At 43.0% G+C, this 21,674-nt stretch overlaps 1 protein-coding gene across 1 annotated transcript in view; it reads left to right on the plus strand.

Annotated features, from left to right (window-relative positions):
• LOC139277180 (ERC protein 2) overlaps positions 1-21,674 on the plus strand; it is a 918,863-nt gene that overhangs the window by 714,284 nt on the left and 182,905 nt on the right. Inside the window, exons 14-15 of the mRNA XM_070895293.1 lie at positions 1,237-1,384; positions 9,726-9,857. Of these exons, the coding sequence (XP_070751394.1) occupies positions 1,237-1,384; positions 9,726-9,857 (280 nt within the window). The remainder of the gene's footprint in view (positions 1-1,236; positions 1,385-9,725; positions 9,858-21,674) is intronic.

Raw genomic sequence — 21,674 nt, forward strand, 5'->3', positions numbered from 1 at the left:
ATAAGCCGTGTGCTTTGTTTAGACTAGAAACCATTTAGGACGGCGTCAATTAGATTTGATTTTAACAGTTAATAAAAAGTCACTGTAGGCCCCAACAAAGCTTTAATGTCTTAATGAGAAGTGCATGAAGTAGACCAATTCCTTATTCTAGATTTTGTTTTCGAAAAGAAAATGATGAAGCACCCCACAGCCATATTATCTGCTGGCCACTGGAAGGATGCCCAACTGTTTTGAATGCATAACCTTTCAAGCCAAAAGTCTATTCTTCAGTGTAATGCAGCAATCTCTACAGGGTAAATTATTCAATGAAATGTGATCTTTCTGTTTCAGTAGTGGTTACTCTGCTTGGTTTAAAGTTGAAACAGCTAACATTTCTTTGCAAGCATGTACTAATTTAGAAATACAAGAAAAATACTGTGCTTTTTGGAAAATAATTAGTTTTAACTTTTTTTAATCAAAGTATTGTGATATGTGGCTAATATTAATCACCACTCTGGTGCCTGAAGAAAATGTGAATGAAATGGCCAGAAAAATGTAATAGAAAATGGTTCCTTAAAGCAAATGTATTTTGTGTCTTTTAAAAACAAATTGTATTCATCAAGGTGAGGGATGAGGAATGTCCGTGCTGGGGAATTGATTTCATGCAGCCAGTGTCCACATGAAGCACTCCCAGGTCATGCAGAGAATAGCTAAATGCAGAACAATATTCCCTCCATGCTGCTTCAACAAGGTGCTTCAGCCTCAAACCCAAAGGAGCAGTTCCTATTGCACTAATGTGGCATTTTTTCCATTTCCCATGGCAACGTTCTTAGGATTGTCCGTACCAAATTAGTTGCAGTTTATGCCATAGCCCAGGTCAAGATTCTAGTGGACATGGACTTGTAGCACATTATATTTAAGTTGGCATTGATTAGGCTAGTGCAATTGCTATGGAAAAAAATGCCACACTGGTGCAATAGGAGTTGGTCTTCTGAGTTTGTGGCTGAAGCGGCTTGTTGAGACAGAGTGGATGGAATATTGCTCTGCATTTGGAGACAATAACCATGAAATCCACAGATAGATTTTAGTTCCCAGCTCCAAAAATGAATATACTTGAAGAAATATGAACAGTAATAGGGATTTTCCGTTCAAGCATGTGAAATTTATAAACATGAAATAAAATTTTGTATGCTGGCTCCTCATTGCCAGTCAGATAATTATGACAATTCTTTGACCAGACTGTGATTTTTGTTGCAGGCAAGAAGCACTGCTGGCAGCCATCAGTGAGAAGGATGCAAACATCGCCTTATTAGAATTGTCTGCCTCTAAAAAGAAAAAGACTCAAGATGAAGTGATAGCTCTTAAACGTGAGAAGGACCGACTAGTACAACAGCTGAAACAGCAGGCAAGTTCCATTGTGTTTGGTGTTGTGTTAAGCTATTCTGCAGGAGAACAAAAATACACCTTTTAATTCTGCAATTTTATGGCCCATTGTCCTGAAGTAAATTCTGAAGTCATAACAATTAAATTTGTAAAATAAAACATAAAAGGAATGCCTAAAATATAATGATGACTGTTACCCGAGTACACATTAATATGTACTAACGATACCTTGATGGTCCTGTTGAAATGAGAAAGAACTATATAGTGACAGCAAAAAAAAACCTCTGTCCTGTAAAAGAAGCTTTACTCATGATTTACATTTTAAATTCCTTGGTCTTTTTTTAACAGCAACTCATGCAGGTTCTTCAGATCATGCAGGTTTGTCACAAACCTTCAAAGAACCTGTCAGATATAAGTGAGACAAATTAGTGATCCAGGAACACTTCCCTTGCTTTCATTTAGAAAAGTCTGTTAATGCAGGTACTGTAAAAGTGTCACTTTGAATCAAAATTTTAATTGGTGCCCTGTACTTTTTACAATTTGTTTTAATCCAAGTTGAGGATTCAAATATTTGGAACTTGCTGAGAAACTAGCATGATTTTACTTAAATAATTGGATGTGCACAGATAGTGTGAAGATAGTGCTGATTACGACAGAATAAGATTTTTTTTTAAACTGGAAACAGTAGTGTGCTTTGGAAAAGAGTCACTCCCCCCCACTCATAGACCGTCCCTCGAACGAGGATGATTGCTTCCACATGAGTTCACAGATGTTTCAATTAAGGACCCGATATTCCAGTCCTGGATTCCAGTTGAAAGGGTGGAAGATGCCTGCGCGTGGATTTTTTTAACGTGTGGTGACCGTTGCACATCAGCCACCACAAAGGCTTGACAGAGGTCTTTATCCGGTGGCAAGAGTTAACCAGGACGACTGGAGACCTGCTCTGCTGCACAGACCTAATGCGCACACATATCGCAGTGTAGGCTAGCCAGTGCTGCCCCTGGGCCCCCGGCTCTTCTGGGCCCCATGCCCTCATTTGCCGCACCTCCGCCACGGTCTCTCGCCGCTCCTCCGCCACAAACATTCGCTACACCTCCGCCACGATCTCTCACCGCTATATCCTTTATGAAAGTTATTATGAAAGTAACCTTGTATTATTATCAGATGATGTTGCAGTCCTCAAAGGGTAAGGATAATAAATTATAAACAGTCAATTCCAATATTTTTAAACAAAATTAGTATACCAAAATGTGTACCAAACATGAAAGTAATTTGCATTTGCAGAGGTTTGACTTGCTTAATGTTGTCATTATGCTAGTTTTTCCAATTAGGCTCTGATTCCAACAAAGTAGATCATCTGTAGCCAGTCTGGGTATACTAGTTGCTGGCACTAGAAGCAGCAGCATGCCACATGTGCAGGGTCTTTCTATTCTGGGTGACTGCTGTAGAGATTTCAAAATCACTTAACTTTATTCTGCAAAGTTACAGAGCATTTATTTGTCCACATTTTGAACTCTAATATGTGATAGGTCCCACTTGGGGAACTTGGAACAATGTGAAATACAATATTGGCTTTTAATTCTGAATGAACTCAGGTTTGTGCACTTTTGGGTGCAGTTTTTATGAAGATAGTGGTGTAAAATTGCATCCCAGATAGTATAATGGGCGGTGTAGGTTCAGCAGTTGTCAGGAATAAAAACACAACATTCTGCAAATGCATAGGTCTGGCAGTATTTGGAGGAGAAAGGTGGGTTCATATTTTAGGTGCGCCCTAATCAGAACAAGCTTAGCACCACACAGTTTGTGTGCAGCCTATATTCCCTAGTGTAGTCGCCTTCAATCTCAAGTTTTTTTTTGCCAGGCCGCATTCCAAGAGATCAAAAGTTTATCGAGAATCTCCACCTGGCAGTGCACTACATGCGTTCTGCAATTTCACTAGGATTCGTAGAATTGGTGGCGATGCTGCTGGTATCCTGTGAAGTTCCAGCAGCATCAACCGTCTACTCAGTCATTACTGTGCATTCCTGGTTTTGATGTCCCAGTCTCTGATGCTGCCATTTTGCACTTTAACCAGAGGCGAGACAAAATTCCATTACAGTGAAGTTCAGTTTTGCTTACAATGACCATTCAGCTCTACTGATCAAACCGTACTTTCCGAATCCATTTCCTATTTGCGCTAGTACGCTTAACCTTGTTTTTAATAATAATCAGGATTTCAGTTACAAAGATACGATTAGTGGTGATTTTTTTTTGCCGGTGTTTCACAAGCAAGCAAGATTTCTTGCACCTTGTTGAGCACAGCTCTGCTGTGGGTGAAGAATGTAACAACTCATGGGAATGCCAGTTAGAACTGTCCTGGCAATAAAATCCCACTTTGCCAATTTGATGTGGAATGCCTTTTTTTTCCTGCTTTCTACAGTTTTTCTCACTGATTTAAAACGTGTGGCATTACCTGCTCTTCTTCCCTTGCAAAGCAAGCTGGAGATTTTGTAAAAAGTTGAGGGAATCTTGAAAAATACCCTGAGTGTTCTGGTGAAACATTTTCACATCCCATGGAAACCTGATAAAGAACAAAGATGAAAATCACAAAAGTCTACCCATCCAGTCAGGACCCAGATTGTAAACATAGATATGATGGTAAATACCCAGATGCTAAGAATACACGCCTACACTTGTCACTATATGCTGCTAATGTTTTTATCTTGTACCTAGTGTTTGTAGCATTCAACTGCTGTTTCTTTGTAACTAAAATCAATAAAATTGGTCCCCTTGACTCTGACTAGTGAAGTGCACTCCTGCGTGCAACCATATGGATTTGCTTGCAGCAATCAACTGAATGTAATAGAAGCTGACTTGTGGTTTAAGAGTTAGGGATCCTAGAATGGTTTGTCTGCACAAGGGTTTTTGCTCTTGCATTCTTGTAAAGTACATCAGTGAAGACCTTCCTGTTGAAAATGTTTCACTCTACACTGAGCTAGCTCTGATTTGTTCCTGCTGGCTCCCATTCTCCTTTGGCTTCTGCTTTATTGCTGCCAAGCTACCTTTTCTGTGCAGAAACTTTGGGGAAACTTGGAGATTTTAATTTACTCCAAAAAAAAAACGGTGCACACCAAAAAAACGGCACAGGTAATTGCGGAAAATTGAGCCCATTGGTCTAGTCTACTCGATCTCTCCTCATAGGACAATCCCCCCGCCCCTCCCCCCCAATTCCAGGAATCAGTTTAGTGAACCTATGTTGCACTCCCTCTAAAACTCCCTCTAATATCCTTTCTTGGGTAAGGAGACCAAAACTGTACACTGTACTCCAGGTGTGGTCTCACCAAAACCCTATATTATTGTAGTAAGACTTTTTTACTCTTGTTCTCCAATCCCTTTGTAATAAAGGCTAACATACAATTTGTTTTCCGAATTGCTTGCTGTACCTGCATGGTAACTATCTGTGATTCATGTACAAGGACACCCAGGTCCATCTGAATACCAGCATTTCTCAGTCTCTCACCATTTGAAAAATATTCTGCTTTTCTATTTTTCTTGCCAAAGTGGATAACTTCACACTTCTCCACATTATATTCAATCTGCCATGTTCTTTCCCACTCACCTAACCTGTCTATATCCCTTTGTAGCCTCTTTGTGACTCCCTCATAGCTTACTTTCACACCTAACTTTGTATCGTCAGTAAACCTGGATATATTACACACGATCTCCTCATCTAATTTATTGATATAGATTATCAATAGCTGAGACCAATCACTGATCCCACTAGTTACAGTCTGCCTACTTGAAAATTACTTCTGTTTTCTGTCCGTTAACCAATCCCCAATCTTTTAAAACACTACAATATCGGCCATGAGGTTCAGGAGACTTGTCAACGTATAGTCCAATTATTTCCTCCAGTACTATTTCTTTACTTGTACTAATTTCTTTAAGTTCCTCATTGTCTCTTACTGTGTCTCCCTCCTATTTTCTGTTTATAGCTAGGACATATCTATCGTAATCTTTGCTGTCCCCATTAATGCCACTTTCAGTTCCCCCCCCCTTCTCGGGTCCTTTCCCTTCGACACCACTCCCACCCCAACCCTTCACTATTCATCTGCCGTCGGCATTCTGCACCATCCCAGAATTGAATCCCTCTTGGATAAGCCCACAGCTAACCTCTGTGTCTCTCTCGGCATCCTGCAAAGGGTCCATTGAGGCACATATCTCTGCCTTATTACGAGAAGCAATTGCCCATCCTTGTCGCCAATCTTCCCACCCAGAGTACTCACCCTTTCTATCACTGACCCCTTAGACTCTGCTAGCAGATCAACAATCACCACCCCTCTCTACATTTCACTCCAGAATGTTGTTCACCTGCAAACAAGGTCTTTACCATCCACAGCCTCGTTGTGGATGATTGGATTGACATGGCCTTGACAGAAACTTGGCTTCCAGACACGGACCCTAACTGAAGACTAACTGTCTATCTATACTTTCCACCATGTGTCCTGCCCAAACCATCATCATGGTGGTGTGACCCTTATCACCATGTCTCACCTTTGTCTCTTACCCTACTCCTCTGGCATCTTCTCTTCCTAACACCTCACCTTGTTCAAACCCTCTTGCCTTTCCTTTCAAATCCTAATTTTCTACTACCCGCCCATGCTGTATCCCGAGTTTCTCACCAAGATATCCTCACTCCTTACTTCCCTCAGCCTGTGTACTGATGAACTCCTTATCTTTGGTGATTTGAATTGTGATCTCAACTTCCCTGTCCTCCCCCCTCTGAGCTAATTGCCCTCCTGTGATCCCTTAACCTCGCCCTACATATAAACTCCTACCTATATTCACGGCTACCCCCTCAACCTTGCCATCTCACGTGGCCTCGCTATTTCCGTCACCTCCATCTCAGACAAGACCATCTCTAATTACTTCCTTGTTTTGCTCAACACTCACATCCCCCTTCCAACCCCACTTCTTTCTGTGTCCACTTCTGGAAAAACCCTCCCCTTTGTCGTTTGCAACAGCAATTTCAAACTCCCAACTTTGGCCCTCTGTTAGCCATGATACGTGTGAATCTGTCAATCTGATTAATTACTCCCTCATCAATCTTTGATGTCCTTATCCCCAGTAATACCCCAACTCTCTCCCACCCTGACCATGTATCCCAGTATGGCCCTTATCTTCGCTTCCTCAAGTCCAAGGGGCACTGACTTGAACATTTCTTGCATACAACCTGTTTAGTCATTCATTGTCAGATCTGCCTGGATCACATCAAGCATGAGCTTGCTTCTGCCAAAACTGTTAACTACTCCAAAATCATCCTGGAATACAAATATAAACCATGCCGTCTTTTCTCCATTATCAAAACGTCTCTTTAAACGCCTCCAACATGACTGGCCCCTTTGTAGGAAAGGATTGAGAACTTGCTGAATTTGCAGGTACATTTCTTTAGCACATGGTGATCTGGTATTCCAGTTTCCTGCATTACTGTGTCAGTTTCAACTGTATCTTTGAAGTGGCTTGAGAACAAACTTGCTCCATTCTGCTGTAATCTAGCTGTGCAAGTAGTCATACAGTTTGACTTGACGTTATTTCATTTGGCCGTCTTTGTTAAATTTCCTCCTTTGATTTTGTTGTGATGATGAAAACATAAGGGCTTCCCATCTCTGTACTTTGGAAATGAGAGGTTTGTACCTTGTGATCGCACCTGGGTACCCATTATTCTCCATATAGTTTGCGCGATTATTAGCAGTATATCATTGAAATGGTATTTAGCCACCCAATCAGATGACCGGTTCTAAATTTCTAGTATTGTGCCCCAGTTTATTTAGTTCTAGTACTCTTTACATAATTATAACTGGCAAGTGACGTTTTTTCTTTTAAGTTCTTTCAGTTGTTTAGAGCAAATTCAGTTTGTGAAGAAGCTGTTTGCTCTATTCGGAGATTCTCTCATCAGTAGTTGCCAATTTGTTGTTAATTGATCACAGAAAACACTAAAAAGGATAAATTGCTTCTGAAACAAATTGAGAAAAATATCTTATACAGTAAATTTATTTTCTAAAAGCCATACACAGTGTAACAGACATCTTTTTAGGTGATCCATTCATGGAACTGAAGAGAGTGAAAGAGGAGCTATTTACTGTTGGCAGGCATTTAGTCCCATTTAAAATGAGGAAAATTAAGGCATGCGATAAATCGTCTATTAAGTGGTACTTGATTCCTATGAGGATTGCTGTTAAATGTTGTTTCTTGTAGCTTGTTACAATTATTTCCTCCACTGGAAGAGATATTATTTCTTGCCTGTCCATTGTTCTGAATTTGCTTGTCAAATTTGATAGCACTGCACATGAATAGCCAAGATCAATTTGAATTTTTCAGGTCCATCAAAGTTAGAGGGTGGGGGCATAAAAGAACCAATACGGGGGGGAAGAGGGAACAAATACAAAGGAGGGAGAAAGGGGAGGTAGGGAAAAGAGAGTGAGGGTGGAAAGGAGGGGGAGAATGGGAGAGGAGCGTGGGAGAGAGGTGCTGTTCAGTGGTAGTGTCCCTACCTGGGAAATTCTGTCAATGCAAGGGGAGGGGTGTTGCCAGTCACTGGACATTTCAGCCAGCTGTGGAGATGACATGCTGAGGAAAAGGAATTCAGACCAGCAGGATTTGGGGATCGAGTGCAGCCCAAGACTTGCTGCTCATTGGGGGAGGATTCCATAAATCCTGATCGTGGCAGTGGTGGTGGTGGTGGCGGTGGTGGGGGGAGAGGAAGGGGAAGGGAGTAGTTTTGTTAATTTCAGTCCCATGTGGGCAATTCCACTACTTTAGAGTTTCTGTTTCACTGTCTTAATAATTCATCATGTTTTTTTGATGGCACTTCTTCCTCATTTTGCTTGAGGTGGATCTTGATCGGGTCAGAATACTTTCTCAGCCTCGCCATCTCTCTCATCTTTTTAATCTTCAATCACTGATGAGACTATCTCTGACCACTCCTCATTTCCCTTACCACTCACAATTTTCGCTTTCCTCCAACTGTGCACACATTTCATTCTCGCGTTCTTGACTTCCTCATTAACTCTCAGCTCCCAAATTCCTCTCCTCTGGCCTTCCGCCCATTAAGGCACCTCTACCACTGTCAACCTGATCAATTGCTTCCTCAGCTATGCTTTCAACACTCAGCTGTGCCTCATCTACATTTCCTTAATTCTATGGGCCATAAATGCAAACACACTTGACACAGAACTGGCTAATCGTTCATTGTCACATTTGGCTCAATCATAATGAGCTCAGCCATGCCTGGGAGATCTGAAATAAAAACGGAAAATGCTGCAAACTCTCAGCAGGTCCGGCAGCATCTGTGGATAGAGGGGAAGGTAGGATTAAGGTTTTGGGTCTATGACATTTGTCAGAACCCTCTGACGAAAGGCCATGGACCTGAAACGTTAACCCTGCCTTTCTTTCGCCACAGATGCTGCCGGACCTGCTGAGTGTTGCCAGCATTTTCTGTTTTTATTTAAATATGTGAAAATGGTGGGTGAGTTTTCCAGTATTTTAGCATGTAGCCATGCTGTCTTTGGACATTCAAGTAAACCTTGACTATAGATCCAAATATCTGAAAGCGAGTTCCCTGAACTGTTATACTGAATGAAAAATACACTATTGGTATTCGGACCGATTATTTTCAAATATTTTATTAATGATAACTTAACCTTTCAGAATGATATAAAAATCGGGAGGAATAAATGCTGTAAGAGACACTGTGCATATTGTTTCTAATGGTCGGCAGCATTGAATCTAGTGCTAATGCTATACCCTGTTTCCAGATGGAGGAAAGCATACAAATGATTGATGCCCTGGATACACACCCCAGGCTTATGGTAGAAGCTATTGTTGTATATTGTAGCTTTCTGAATGAATAAACTATGCTGTATTATTTTCTTGCTAATATTTTCTAGGATTAATTTTCATTAACCAGGTTAACCTCTACTTGCCAAAGCAGGATGATCTAATTCCTTTAGGATTTGCTTTTGAATGTGATTAAATGAAAGCTTTTGCCATTTTGAATGAGATGTTGCTTTTCAAGTATATATGATTTTTTTCAAACATTGTTAATTTTTGCATGACTATCTGAATATCAGTTGCATTGCCATAATTTGGAGGAGAAGCATTGGCTGTTAATGGACTGTTTTCCTTCTCTCTTTTCAGCAGTGCTTTTACAGAATGAAAGTTCAAATTAAAGCTGAATTCCAGCATGCCGTTCTATTCATTCCTCCTTTTGTTTTAGTAACTGGCTCTGCTTTGGATCGGTTTCAATATCAAAGGCATTTTGGCTTTTATCCTATAGCAAGTCTTTGAAAGATTAGACCATTGAATTAATTACTTTCTTTCCTTAGACACAGAATCGGATGAAACTCATGGCAGATAATTATGATGACGATCATCACCACCATCAACACCATCACCACCACCACCATCGTTCACCGGCAAGATCACAGCACAGTAACCATAGACCCTCTCCTGATCAGGTGAGTCATAAACAATCTGGCCTTTAAATAGCGTTACACTTCTGTTGGGTCACTTTGTACCAACCACTTGATAAATTCTATTTTGCATCCATGACAAATTCGAAAAGTACTGCCAGCCACTGATGACACGAGCTCAACCATTATCATAATTGCTTTCCAGTTCAGTCGACAAGGCAAATTTATTACAAGAATTGAAAGTGCTTGCTATCTATACTTGTCTGGCATCTGAATACAGCTACTAGCGAAGTTTGCGAAAGGGGAAAGCTAATCTTTGTGAATGATAGTGTATAGTTGTGTGTGCATGCACTGTAACATACTTATATTCACATTTTAACATGTTATTTATTTTTCTATTAATATTGTTCACATATTTGCATCAAATTAAATGAGGTTAAACATTTCCAGTCTGCTGTAGAATAGCATAACTGAAGGACTGTTCATTAATCCTAGTAAACCAGGAAGTACTTCCTGTACATGCTACGTGCTAAATGATGTGATTATGAATATCTACTCTAATATGAAATTTGGTTCATAAAGGATTAATAATAATTCCCTTATCTAGTTGCTTCAGTGATTATTTTTACAGATAAAAGGATGCACAACAGATGCCAGGTTAACACAGATCTTTATCTGAAAAGAAATACAGTTCTTCAAATGTTCATTTTATTGATGATAAACTTCAGTGATTTGTTATTTAATATATTTCCAATCAGGATTCTGACATGTTTTCCATTACATTGTAGAAATGCCTTACCTTTGCCTTCCTCTTTGAACTTATCTTTCCTTGGAGGCATGGTCACCTGTGGGTAGATTATCTTCTTCACTGCCTGGGTGGTGAAGACAAAAATCTACACTTTTATCCAAGATTTGGTTTTCTAACTTTAGTTTTTCAAGTGTTATTCAGAACTGGAGTAATTTTTTTATTGAATGCCCGTTGAACAAGAATATAACCGAGGAGCATTTGTGCAGTTTTTTAGTGGTCAGTGAGATATATGCTGGTTGACAAGTACAATGGTTTTGGTGATATATTACTGCTTATGAATTGAATCAAGTGAAATATTTATATAGGGTTCATAAGGTCACAAATCAGGCTCATATGAAGAAGGCCCTTCAAGTCTATATGATCTCACCCTTCGAGAATACCAACTCGACAGTCTTTCCATTACAGCATTCAGCTGTTTCCCAGATGAACCTAGTTTCAAGTACTTTTCCTTACATCTGTCCTAAATTTCTCCTCCAAAACTTTGAACTTGTATCTTGTCCTGTTGCCCTGTTTATCAGTAAATATAGTTTGTAGTTTACTTCCCTCTATCTCATTAAGTATTTGATGTACTGTTACAAGATCTCCTCTGAGATATCTCTTTCCAAGTTTGATGAGCCTTGATATTTGGTCATTCCTCATAAGAACATGGGATGGAAGGTAGGAACAGGAGTAGGCCATTTAGCCCCTCGAGCATGTTCCGCCATTCAATGAGATCGTGACAGATCTGTGACCTAACTTCATTTACTTGCCTTTGCCCCATATCCCTTAATACCTTTGGTTAACAAATGTCTATCAGTCTCAGATTTAAAATTAACAATTGACCCAGCAAAGTGAATGACCTCACATTTGCTTACATTTAAATCCATTTTTGCCCATTCGTTTAATCTGTTAATATCTCTCTCAATTTTCAGGGTGCTTCCAGTACCCTGCTTACAATGCCACCTGACTTTGTGTCATCGGCATACTAGGATATGTGGCTTTTTAATCCCTCCATCTAAGACGTTGGTGAATAGTTGAGGTCCCAACACACATCCTTGTAGGATACCACTAGTCACATCCTGCCAATTAGAATACTTGCCCATTATCCCTACCCTCTGTCTCCCACCGCTCAGCCCATTTCCTAACCAGGTTAATAATTTGCCTTTGATTCCATCAGCTTGAACGTTAGCTAACAGTCTCTTATGAGGGACTTTATCAAATGTTTTCTGGAAGTCCATTTAAATAACACCATTAATACTCCCCTGTCTACTACTTTAGTCCACCTGTCGGGTGCGATGCTTCCCTGCATCCTTGCTGACTCGGTCCCTTCAGCCAGCCGGCCCGGCCCAGCAGCGTCCACGGAATCCCTTCGGCCAGATCAGAGTAGGCCTCAGCGGCCCAACTGCAGAGGCCTGGAGGAGCTGCGGCGAAACCACTGTTGGGCACGTGGTGCGGGTAATGGTGGCGACCACTCTGTCTTCTCCCACGACCCTTCGAGATACAAAATAGAGCTCGGTGCAGCCAAAAAACACAAGCAGAATCCAGCGTGTCTCATCCCCACCCCGCACACCTTAGATCTCCCACCACCTCGTCTGAAGGTGCTGCTCAGCACCGAGCTTACGGCTCACATCCCACCGGAGGCAACTAGGCTCACACAGTAGGGCCTGGTCTCAGACCCCCTTGCCACTGGACCAAGACCTTGCCACTGGACCAAGACCTTGTGCTGCTAAGCCCGTGTGGTAGCCGGTGTGTAACAGCCACCCCACGTTAAAAGAACTCATGCACAGGCATCTTCCACCCTACAAAATGAAGTTCGAGACCTGGAACGTCAGGACCCTTATGGACAATCCCAACAGCGACAGGCCAGAACATCGTACCACCTTCATTGCCCAGGAACTCGGACGTTTTGACGTTGACATCGCTGCACTAAGCGAGACCCAGCGGGCAGGGGAAGGCCAGCTCAAGGAACAAGGTGGTGGTTACATCTTCTTCTGGAAAGGCAAACCACGGAATCAGCTTCGCCATCAAAAACGAGTTGGTGGGCCATCTGAGATTCCCTCTGCTGGATAAGCGAACGTCTCATGATTCCTCCATCCTGCTCGTCCTAGCCCAGGACCAGTGCACTGCAGTCATCAGCGCGTACGCCCCAACACTCGACGCAACAGATAAGACCAAAGAGGAATTCTACTCCAGCCTCGAACAAACCCTGTCCCAAGTCCCTACGGATGACAAGCTAATCCTCCTTGGCGACTTCAACGCCAGAGTCGGTAAGGACACAGAGCTCTGGGGAGGCGTGATCGGCAGAGAGGCTCCTGACAAAATGCCTAGAACATGACCTTGTCATCACCAACACCTTGTTCTGCCAGAGGGACAAGTACAAGGCATCATGGCAACACCCTTGCTCCAAGCACTGGCATTTGCTCAACTACATCATCGTCCAAGCGAGAGACCACAAGGAAGTGCGCATCATCTGCGCCATGACAGGAGCCGACGACTGCTGGACGGACCACCGTTTAATCCGCTCCATCCTTAACATCAATATAGCTCCAAAGCAGCAATGGCAACAGAAACAATGCTGCAACCAACATTGGGGTACTCAAAGGCCCAGTTCAGAAAGCCCTGTACAGCCAACAACCCTCTGACCCCGAGACGCAGAGTGCCCACAGCGCGTGGTCTGCCCTCAAGGCTGCAGGGATCAGTGCTGGGACCCCAACTATGTACAATCTATATCAACGACTTGAAAGAAGGGTCTGAATGTAACGTAGCCAAGTTTGCTGATGATACAAAGATTGGAGGAAAAGCAATGTGTGAAGAGGCCACAAAAAAATCTGATAAAGGACATAGACATGCTAAGTGAGGGGCAAAAATTTGGCAGATGGAGTATAATGTTGGAAAGCGCGAGGTCATGCACTTTGGCAGAAAAAAAATCAAAGAACAAGTTATTATTTAAATGGAGAAAGATTGCAAAGTGCTACAGTACAGCAGGACCTGGGAGTACTTGTGCATGAAGCACAAAAGGTTAGTATGCAGGTACAGCAAGTGATCAGGGAGGCCAATGGAATCTTGGCCTTTATTGCAAAGGGGATGGAGCATAAAAGCAGGGAAGTCTTGCTACAGTTATACAGGGTATTGGTGAGGCCACACCTGGAATACTGCGTGCAGTTTTGGTTTCCATATTTACGAAAGGATATACTTACTTTGGAGGCAGTTCAGAGAAGGTTCACTAGGTTGATTCTGGAGATGAGGGGGTTGACCTATGAGGAAAGTTTGAGTAGGTTGGGCCTCTACTCATTGGAATTCATAAGAATGAGAGGTGATCTTATCGAAACGTATAAGATTATGAGGGGGCTTGACAAGATGGATGCAAAGAGGATGTTTTCACTGACGGGGAGACTAGAACTAGAGGGCACGATCTTAGAATAAGGGGCCGCCCATTTAAAACAGAGATGAGGAGGAATTTCTTAGAGTTGTAAATCTGTGGAATTCGCAGCCTCAGAGAGCTGTGGAAGCTGGGACATTGAATAAATTTAAGACGGTCATGGACAGTTTCTTAAACGATAAGGGGTTATGGGGACCGGGAGGTGGAGCTGAGTCCATGATCAGATCAGCCATGACATTGAATGACGGAGCAGGCTTGAGGGGCCGGATGGCCTACTCGTGCTCCTATTTCTTATGTTCTTATAATCAGCGCCTGCGAAGAAACGCTCGGTCACTCAACCAGGAAACACCAAGACTGGTTTGACGAGAATGATCAGGAGATCCAGGAGCTAATAAGCCGCAAGCACAAGGCATTTCTGAGCTTAAAGCAGCAACCCAATTCGGGAGCAGCAAAGCAGCTCTACAGGTGACTGAAGGCCGAGATCCAACAAAAAACCTGTGACCTAAAGAATAGATGGTGGGTGGAGAAAACACAGGAGATCCAGCAGCTGGCCAACAACCATGATGTGCGATGATTCTTCACCGCAGTCAAGACCACCTACAGCCCAAGGCCCCATCCCCCTGCTAGCCAAGAACGGAGAGGCACTCATTAGTGAGGCAGTCAGTGCCCGCTGGAAGGAGCACTTCGAAGATCTCCTTAACCGAGAATCTGTCTTTGATGCGAGTGTCCTTGACTCACTTCTTCAGCATGTTACCCGCCACCATCTCGGCAAAACCCCAGGCCTGCTCAAGGTAGAAAAGGCCATCCGTCAGCTCAAGAATAACAAGGCAACAGGAGCAGATGGAATCCCCGCCGAGGCACTAAAGTATGGCGGCGAAGCATTATTGGCACGAATGCATGACCTCACCTGGAAGGAGGAGAGCATACCAGGAAATCTCGGAGATGCCGTAATTGTGACCATCTTCAAAAAAGGGGACAAGTCCGACTACGGCAACTACAGAAAATTCTTCTTGTTGTCAGCCACTGGGAAAGTCATCGCCAGAATCCTCCTCAACCGTCTTCTCCCTGTGGCTGAAGAGCTCCTCCCAGAGTCACAATGCGGATTCTATACGCGAAAGGGTACAACAGACATGATCTTCACCGCGCGACAACTTCAAGAGAAATGCAGGGAACTGTACCACCCCTTGTACATGGCCTACTTTGACCTCACAAAGGCCTTTGACACTGTCAATCGCAAGGGACTATGAAGCGTTCTCCTCTGTTTCGGCTGCCCCCAAAAGTTTGTCACTATCCTCCGCCTGCTCCACGACGGCATGCAAGCCGTGATCCTGGCCAATGGGTCTACCACAGACCCAATCCACGTCCGGACCGGGGTCAAGCAGGGCTGCATCATTACACCAATGCTCTTCGCGATCTTCCTTGCTGCAATGCTCCATCTCACTCTCAACAAGCTCCCCGCTGGAGTGGAACTAAACTATGGAACCAATGGGAACCTGTTCAACCTTCGCTGCCTCCAGGCACGATCCAAGGTCATCCCATCCTCTGTCATCGAACTACAGTATGCGGACGATGCTTGCGTCTGCGCACATTCAGAGGCTGAACTCCAAGCCATCATCGACCCCTTCACCGAGGTATACGAAAGCATGGGTCTTGCACTAGAAATCCGTAAGACAAAGGTCCTCCATTAACCTGACCCCGCCACACATCACTGCCCCCCAATCATCAAAATGTATGGCGCGGCCTTGGATAACCTGGACAATTTTCCATACCTCGGGAGCCTACTATCAACAAGGGCAGACATCGATGATGAGGTTCAACACCGTCTCCAGTGTGTCAGCGCAGCCTTTGGTCACCTAAGGAAGAGAGTGTTTGAAGACCAGGATCTCAAATCTGGCACCAAGCTTATGGTCTACAGGGCAGTCGTGATACCCGCCCTCCTATATGGCTCAGAGACGTGGACTATATACAGCAGACATCTCAAAGCACTCGAGAAGTATCACCAGCGCTGCCTCCGCAAGATCCTGCAAATCCACTGGGAGGATAGGCCAACATCCCCAGCATCGAAGCACTGACCACACTCGACCAGTTTCGTTGGGCGGGCCACATCGTCCACATGCCCAACACGAAACTCCTGAAGCAAGCACTCGACTCGGAGCTCCAACATGGCAAGCAAGCCCCAGGTGGCAGAGGAAACATTTCAAGGACACCCTCAAAGCCACCGGCACCTGGGAATCCCTGGCCCAAGACCACCCAAAGTGGAGGAAGAGCATCCAGGAGGGCGCTGCGCACCTCGAGACTCGTCGCCAAGAGTATGCAGCAACCAAGCGCAGACAGCGGAAGGAGCGTGCGACAAACCAGGCTCCCCATCCATCCTTTCCTTCAACCACTGTCTGCCCCACCTTTGACAGAGACTGTAATTCCCGCATTGGGCTGTGCAGCCACCTGAGAACTCACTTTGAGTGGAAGCAAGTCTTCCTCGATTCCGAGGGACTGCCTTTGATGTTGACTTTAGTCACCTCTTCAAAAAAAATTCAATCAAGTTTGTCAAGCATGACCTACCCTTTTATAAATCCATGCTGGCTCTCTCTGATCAGCTGAACATTTTCAAGGTGTTCAGTCACTCTATCCTTAATTATAGACTCTAGTAGTTTTCTGACAACAGATGTTAGACTAACTGGTCTATAATTCCCTGGTTTCCCTCTCTCACCTTTCTTAAATAGTGGAGTGACATGTGCAATTTTCCAATCTAAAGGAACAGATCCTGAATCGAAAGAACTTTGGAAGATTATAGTTCGGTCATTGGCAATGGACCCGCCTGCCTCCTTTAAAGCTCTGTGATGGAAACCATCGGGTCCTGGGGATTTGTAACTCTTTAGTGCCTTTATTTTCTTCATTACTGTTATTTTGCTTCCGTTAATTTTGGTGAGTCCTCATCCCTGATTCAATATTAGTTTCTTTGGGATGTCCGGCATGCTATCCTCTTCCCCGACTGTAAATACTGATGCAACGCAATTATTCAACATGTCCACCAATTCCTTATTTTAATTTACAATTGCAAGTTATCAGTTTTCAAGGGGCTCCTGACCACCCTGTTTTTCCTAATACAATTGTAAACATTTTTGTATTGATTTTGATATCCCATGCAAGTTTCTTTTCAAACTCCCTTTTTGTAGCTCTTACTATCTGTTTTGTCATCTTTCGTTCCTTTTATCTCTCCCAGTTGCCAGGATCTGTGCTAGTTTTTGCAATTTTATGCTCTTTCTTGTTTTATGTGGTCCTTTACCTCTTTTGTCATCATTGGCTTTTTTGTTTAGCAAGTAGAACTCTTGCCCCTTAGTGGTATAAACTGCTTCTGTATCTCAAATACTGTTGTGAACAATTCCCTCTGATCGTCTGTTGTTTTACCCATTACTAGATTTACCCAGTTTACTTTGGATAGTTTCTGTCTCATCCTGTTGAACTCAGCCTTACCTAAATCTTGAATCTTGGTAGCTGTTTTGCATTTTTCCCTTTCAAACGTTACGTTGAACTCGATCATATTATGATCGCTATTGGATAAATGTTCAAACCGTTATGCTGTTAACTAAATCTGGCTCATTACTCATTACTATACCTAATACGGCCTGCCACCTTGTTGGTTCTAGGACATAGGCCCCAAGTTTCCACACGCGGCAAAACGGGTGCCCCTCTGAGCTGGGCGCCCGTTTTTCGCGCCTGAAAAAAAAACGCGCTATTCTCGAGCGCTTTGCAGCTCGATGTCTGCTTGGCGCGGAGCCTACCACTCGCGCCGATTTTGTAAGTAGGAGGGGGCGGGTACAATTTAAATGAGTTTTTTTCGTGCCGGCAACTCTGCGCGTGCGCGTTGGAGCGTTCGCGCACGCGCAGTCTGAAGGAAACATTGGCACTCGGCCATTTTAAAAAGTGCTGCAGAAAAAGTGAAAATTTTTTTATTGAACCCTTGCAAAGGCTTGTATTTTAATTTTCTTGATATTTCTGTGTGTGAGGGTGAGGGAGTGCATTCTGTAATTAAAGATAGACTGTGATAAACGGGGCACATGCACTTGTTTGAGACTATTCAAATTCTTTGTAGCTGTTCAATTTTTAAAATTTTTTAATAAAACCACATTGCCCTTCCATGATCAGCACTGAGGCTTCTTGCAGCTTTCTCCCCCTGCCGTCCGTCGGGCCCGACGGCAAACCGCTGCCTGAAAGGCCTGTCTGAAAGGCTTTCACATAGGTAGGAACATGGTTTATTTAATCTTTTCTTTGCTTCTAAATTTTTATTCAGGTTGGATTTATTTGTATAAGTATAACTAAGGATTTATTGTAGAATGTAATGACTTCCCTTCCCCCCCCCCCTCCCCCCCACCTCGTTCTGGACGCCTAATTTGTAACCTGCGCCTGATTTTTTAATGTGTAGACAAGGTTTTTTCAAGCCTACAAAAATCTTCACTTGCTCCATTCTAAGTTAGTTTTGAGTACGTTTTCACTCTGGAAACTTTCAAATCAGGCGTCAGTGGCCAGACACGCCCCCTTTTGAAAAAAACATTCTGTTCAAAAGTAAAACTGTTCTATCTGACTAGAACTGCAGAAAACTTAAACGTGGAGAATTTCGATTTCTAAGATACTCCGTTCTCCACCAGTTGCTCCTAAAAATCAGGAGCAAATCATATGGAAACTTGGGGCCATTGAGTTGTAGAAAACTATTCTGAACACACACAAGAAATTCACTACCTTACTGATATGAGCTAGTCTGCTTATCCTAATCTACATGAAATTTAAAATTCCCCATTAAAACCACTCTGGCTTTGCTTTGTGCTTGGCTAATCTCTACATTTATATATTCTACCACTTCACAGCTGCTACCAAGAGGCCTATACACAACTCTCATTACAGTCTTAAATCCTTTTCTATTTCTGAATTTTACCCATGAAGTCTCCATTGCCTGCTTACCTCTCATTATATGCTCTCTCTTGAAGTGATTTCATCCTTAATCACTAAGGCTACTCCTCCTATTCTACCATTTCTCTATCTTTCCTGTGGACCATCGTAGCTCTACTCATTCGCTCTTCCCTCTAACACCAGCGATCAGCTTTCCTGTTCACTGCACAGCCTCCAGGGCATGGCTGATGCAGTGACCAGAACTTAAATAGTTGTAGTGATTTGCTAATGGTCTGTATTGATGCTTCTGATTAAATTCTTGCTGATGTTTATATAAAAATAATAAAAATATAATTGGTTTAGTTATCCATCACAAGATCTAGCTGGACCACATCAGGTCTTCGTATCCTCTCTCAAAATAATCCACAACTCCAAGATAATGGTGGAGATGAAAAATAAACCCCAGCTTCTTTTCTCCTTTACCAATCATCTCCTTAACACCACCTCCCATGCTACTTCATCATCACCTCCAACAAGTGTCAGTAAGAATGAGACTAACCGTTTGCCTGCCTTTGCATCTTCCTCACCCTCTTTTCCTTTGCCCACCAAGCCAACCTCCAACTGGGCATCCTTCTTTCATTTCATTCTATCTTACCTTTTGACCTATCTGGCTCATTTTGTTCATGAGGCCCACCTCCTGCTCCCTTGATCCCATTCAACTGCTGACAACCCTCTTCCCTTCTTGGCCCCCATACCAGCTGACATCATAAATGGTTTTCTGTCCTTAAACATTGTTCTCCTCACTTTAAAAAAACACCATCCCAAACACATGCTCAGAAAACACAGTTTTGGTCCCTCTATTCTTGTAAAGTACATCCCATTTCCAAGCTCCCTTTTCTCTACAAAGTCCTTGAACGTGATGTCATCTCCAAAATCTGTACCCACCTTTCCCTCAATGCCATGTTTCAATCTCTCCAATAAGGTTTGCATTCATGCCACAGTAAAGAAATAGGTCTAATCAAAGCTACAAATGACATCATCTGTAACCCTGGCCAAGGTGCATTTTCCTTCCTCATTCTCCTTGACCCCAGTGTGGTCTTTGACATGATTGACCACACTAGCCTCCTCAATTACTTCTTTATTGACCAGTTCAGTGCGTCTGCCCCTGCTTGGCTCCCCTCTTATCTATTCAGTCATCTTGGCGTTCTCTTTGACATATCCTCTCCATCGCAATGACCACCTATTCCACCTCCATAATATCGTCCACCTCCGCCCCAACAAATGTTGAAACTCTTATCCATGTCTTTGTCACCTCCAGACTTGATTATTTCAGTGCTCGCCAAGCCGACCTCCCATTCTCCACCCTTCACTCAGCTCATCCAAATTTTGCTTCAAGTTTAGCTCAATTAAATACCCTTCTCCTTGCTGGCCTGCATTGACTCTTGTTCTCTCAAAGCCTCCAATTTAACATTTTCTTCATTGCTTCTCTCCTCCGTATCTCTCTAACCTCCTACAACCCCCAAGGAACTCTATGTCCCCCTGACCCTGGCCTCATGTATTTCCCCATCCATTGGCGGCTGTGCTTCAAGCTACCAAGCCCACATGCTCTGGAATTCCCTCCCTAAACTCCTCCACCTCCCTCCTCCTTAAAACTCACCTCTTTGACCAAGCTTTTGGTTGCATCACCTGTTACCTCCTTTAGCTTGTTTTTAAAAATGTATTCACAGGATGGGGGTATCACTGGCAAGGCTGTCACTTGTTGCCCATCCTTATTGGTCCTAAGAGCTTGGTGCTGGGTCATCTTGTACTGCTGCAGTATGTGTGGTGAAGGTCCTAGTGGTTCACTCGGCCACTTTAGATGGCAGTTAGTAGGCAACCACCGTGCTGAGACTGGAGTGGCATATAGACTAGACTGGGTAATTACAGTAGGTTTCTTTCCCTAAAGGATGCTAATGAACCAGTTGGGTTTTTAACAACAGTTTGACCTCCATTTTTACTGCTAAAACCTTTTTAATTTCTAGTTTAAAAAAAAATGAATTCAACTTCTCACACTACCATGGTGGGATTTGAATTCTCGTTCTCTGAATTATTATTCCAGGCCTCTGGATTACTAATTAAGTAACATAACCACTGCACTACTGGTGTCCATTTTTGCCTGATTTCACCTCTGTGAAGCACCTTGGGGTGTTTTTCTACATTATATAAATGCAAGTTGTTCAAAAAATCAATCAGGTACACTTTAAAATGTTTCACTTGGGTGATGTTAAGGTAACAGTTATACAATGTCTTTGTCCACTTCTGAGAAACATGGAAACAGAATTAAACAGTTCACAAAAATACATAGACTGTAAGGATTTTATAATGACATTACAACTTTGCTTTGTATTCAGGTAACAAACAGAGCTGGAATATATTAAGCTGCCATTATTGCCTTCACTTTTGCATTGATGTGAGGTGCTTCCAGATGTGCTTAAATGGAAAAATTACAGTGTGAAGTCAGGAGTCATTTTCCAGTCTGATTCCCAAGTGCACTGAGCCATTATCTGAGACCCTTTTTTAAGTAGTCTCATACCACTTGGATGGAGTGTAGTATAACTCCGGCCCAATGCAACGTAATGTTTTAAAATTGTCCAGGTCTGTGGAACCTCCCTTGAACTTTATAAACTAAATACTGAATACTTTTACCCATACTGTGAATACATAGGAAATTAGCAGCCCCATGAGCAGAGTGCTTTGTGCATCCAAGTGGGCAGATGCAGAACTCAATGTGACCTGCAATGTGGCTCTGCTGGCTGAACACCGCACTACACAGATA

The sequence above is a fragment of the Pristiophorus japonicus genome, chromosome 12 (genome assembly GCF_044704955.1).
Source record: "Pristiophorus japonicus isolate sPriJap1 chromosome 12, sPriJap1.hap1, whole genome shotgun sequence".
Classification (NCBI taxonomy): domain Eukaryota; kingdom Metazoa; phylum Chordata; class Chondrichthyes; family Pristiophoridae; genus Pristiophorus; species Pristiophorus japonicus.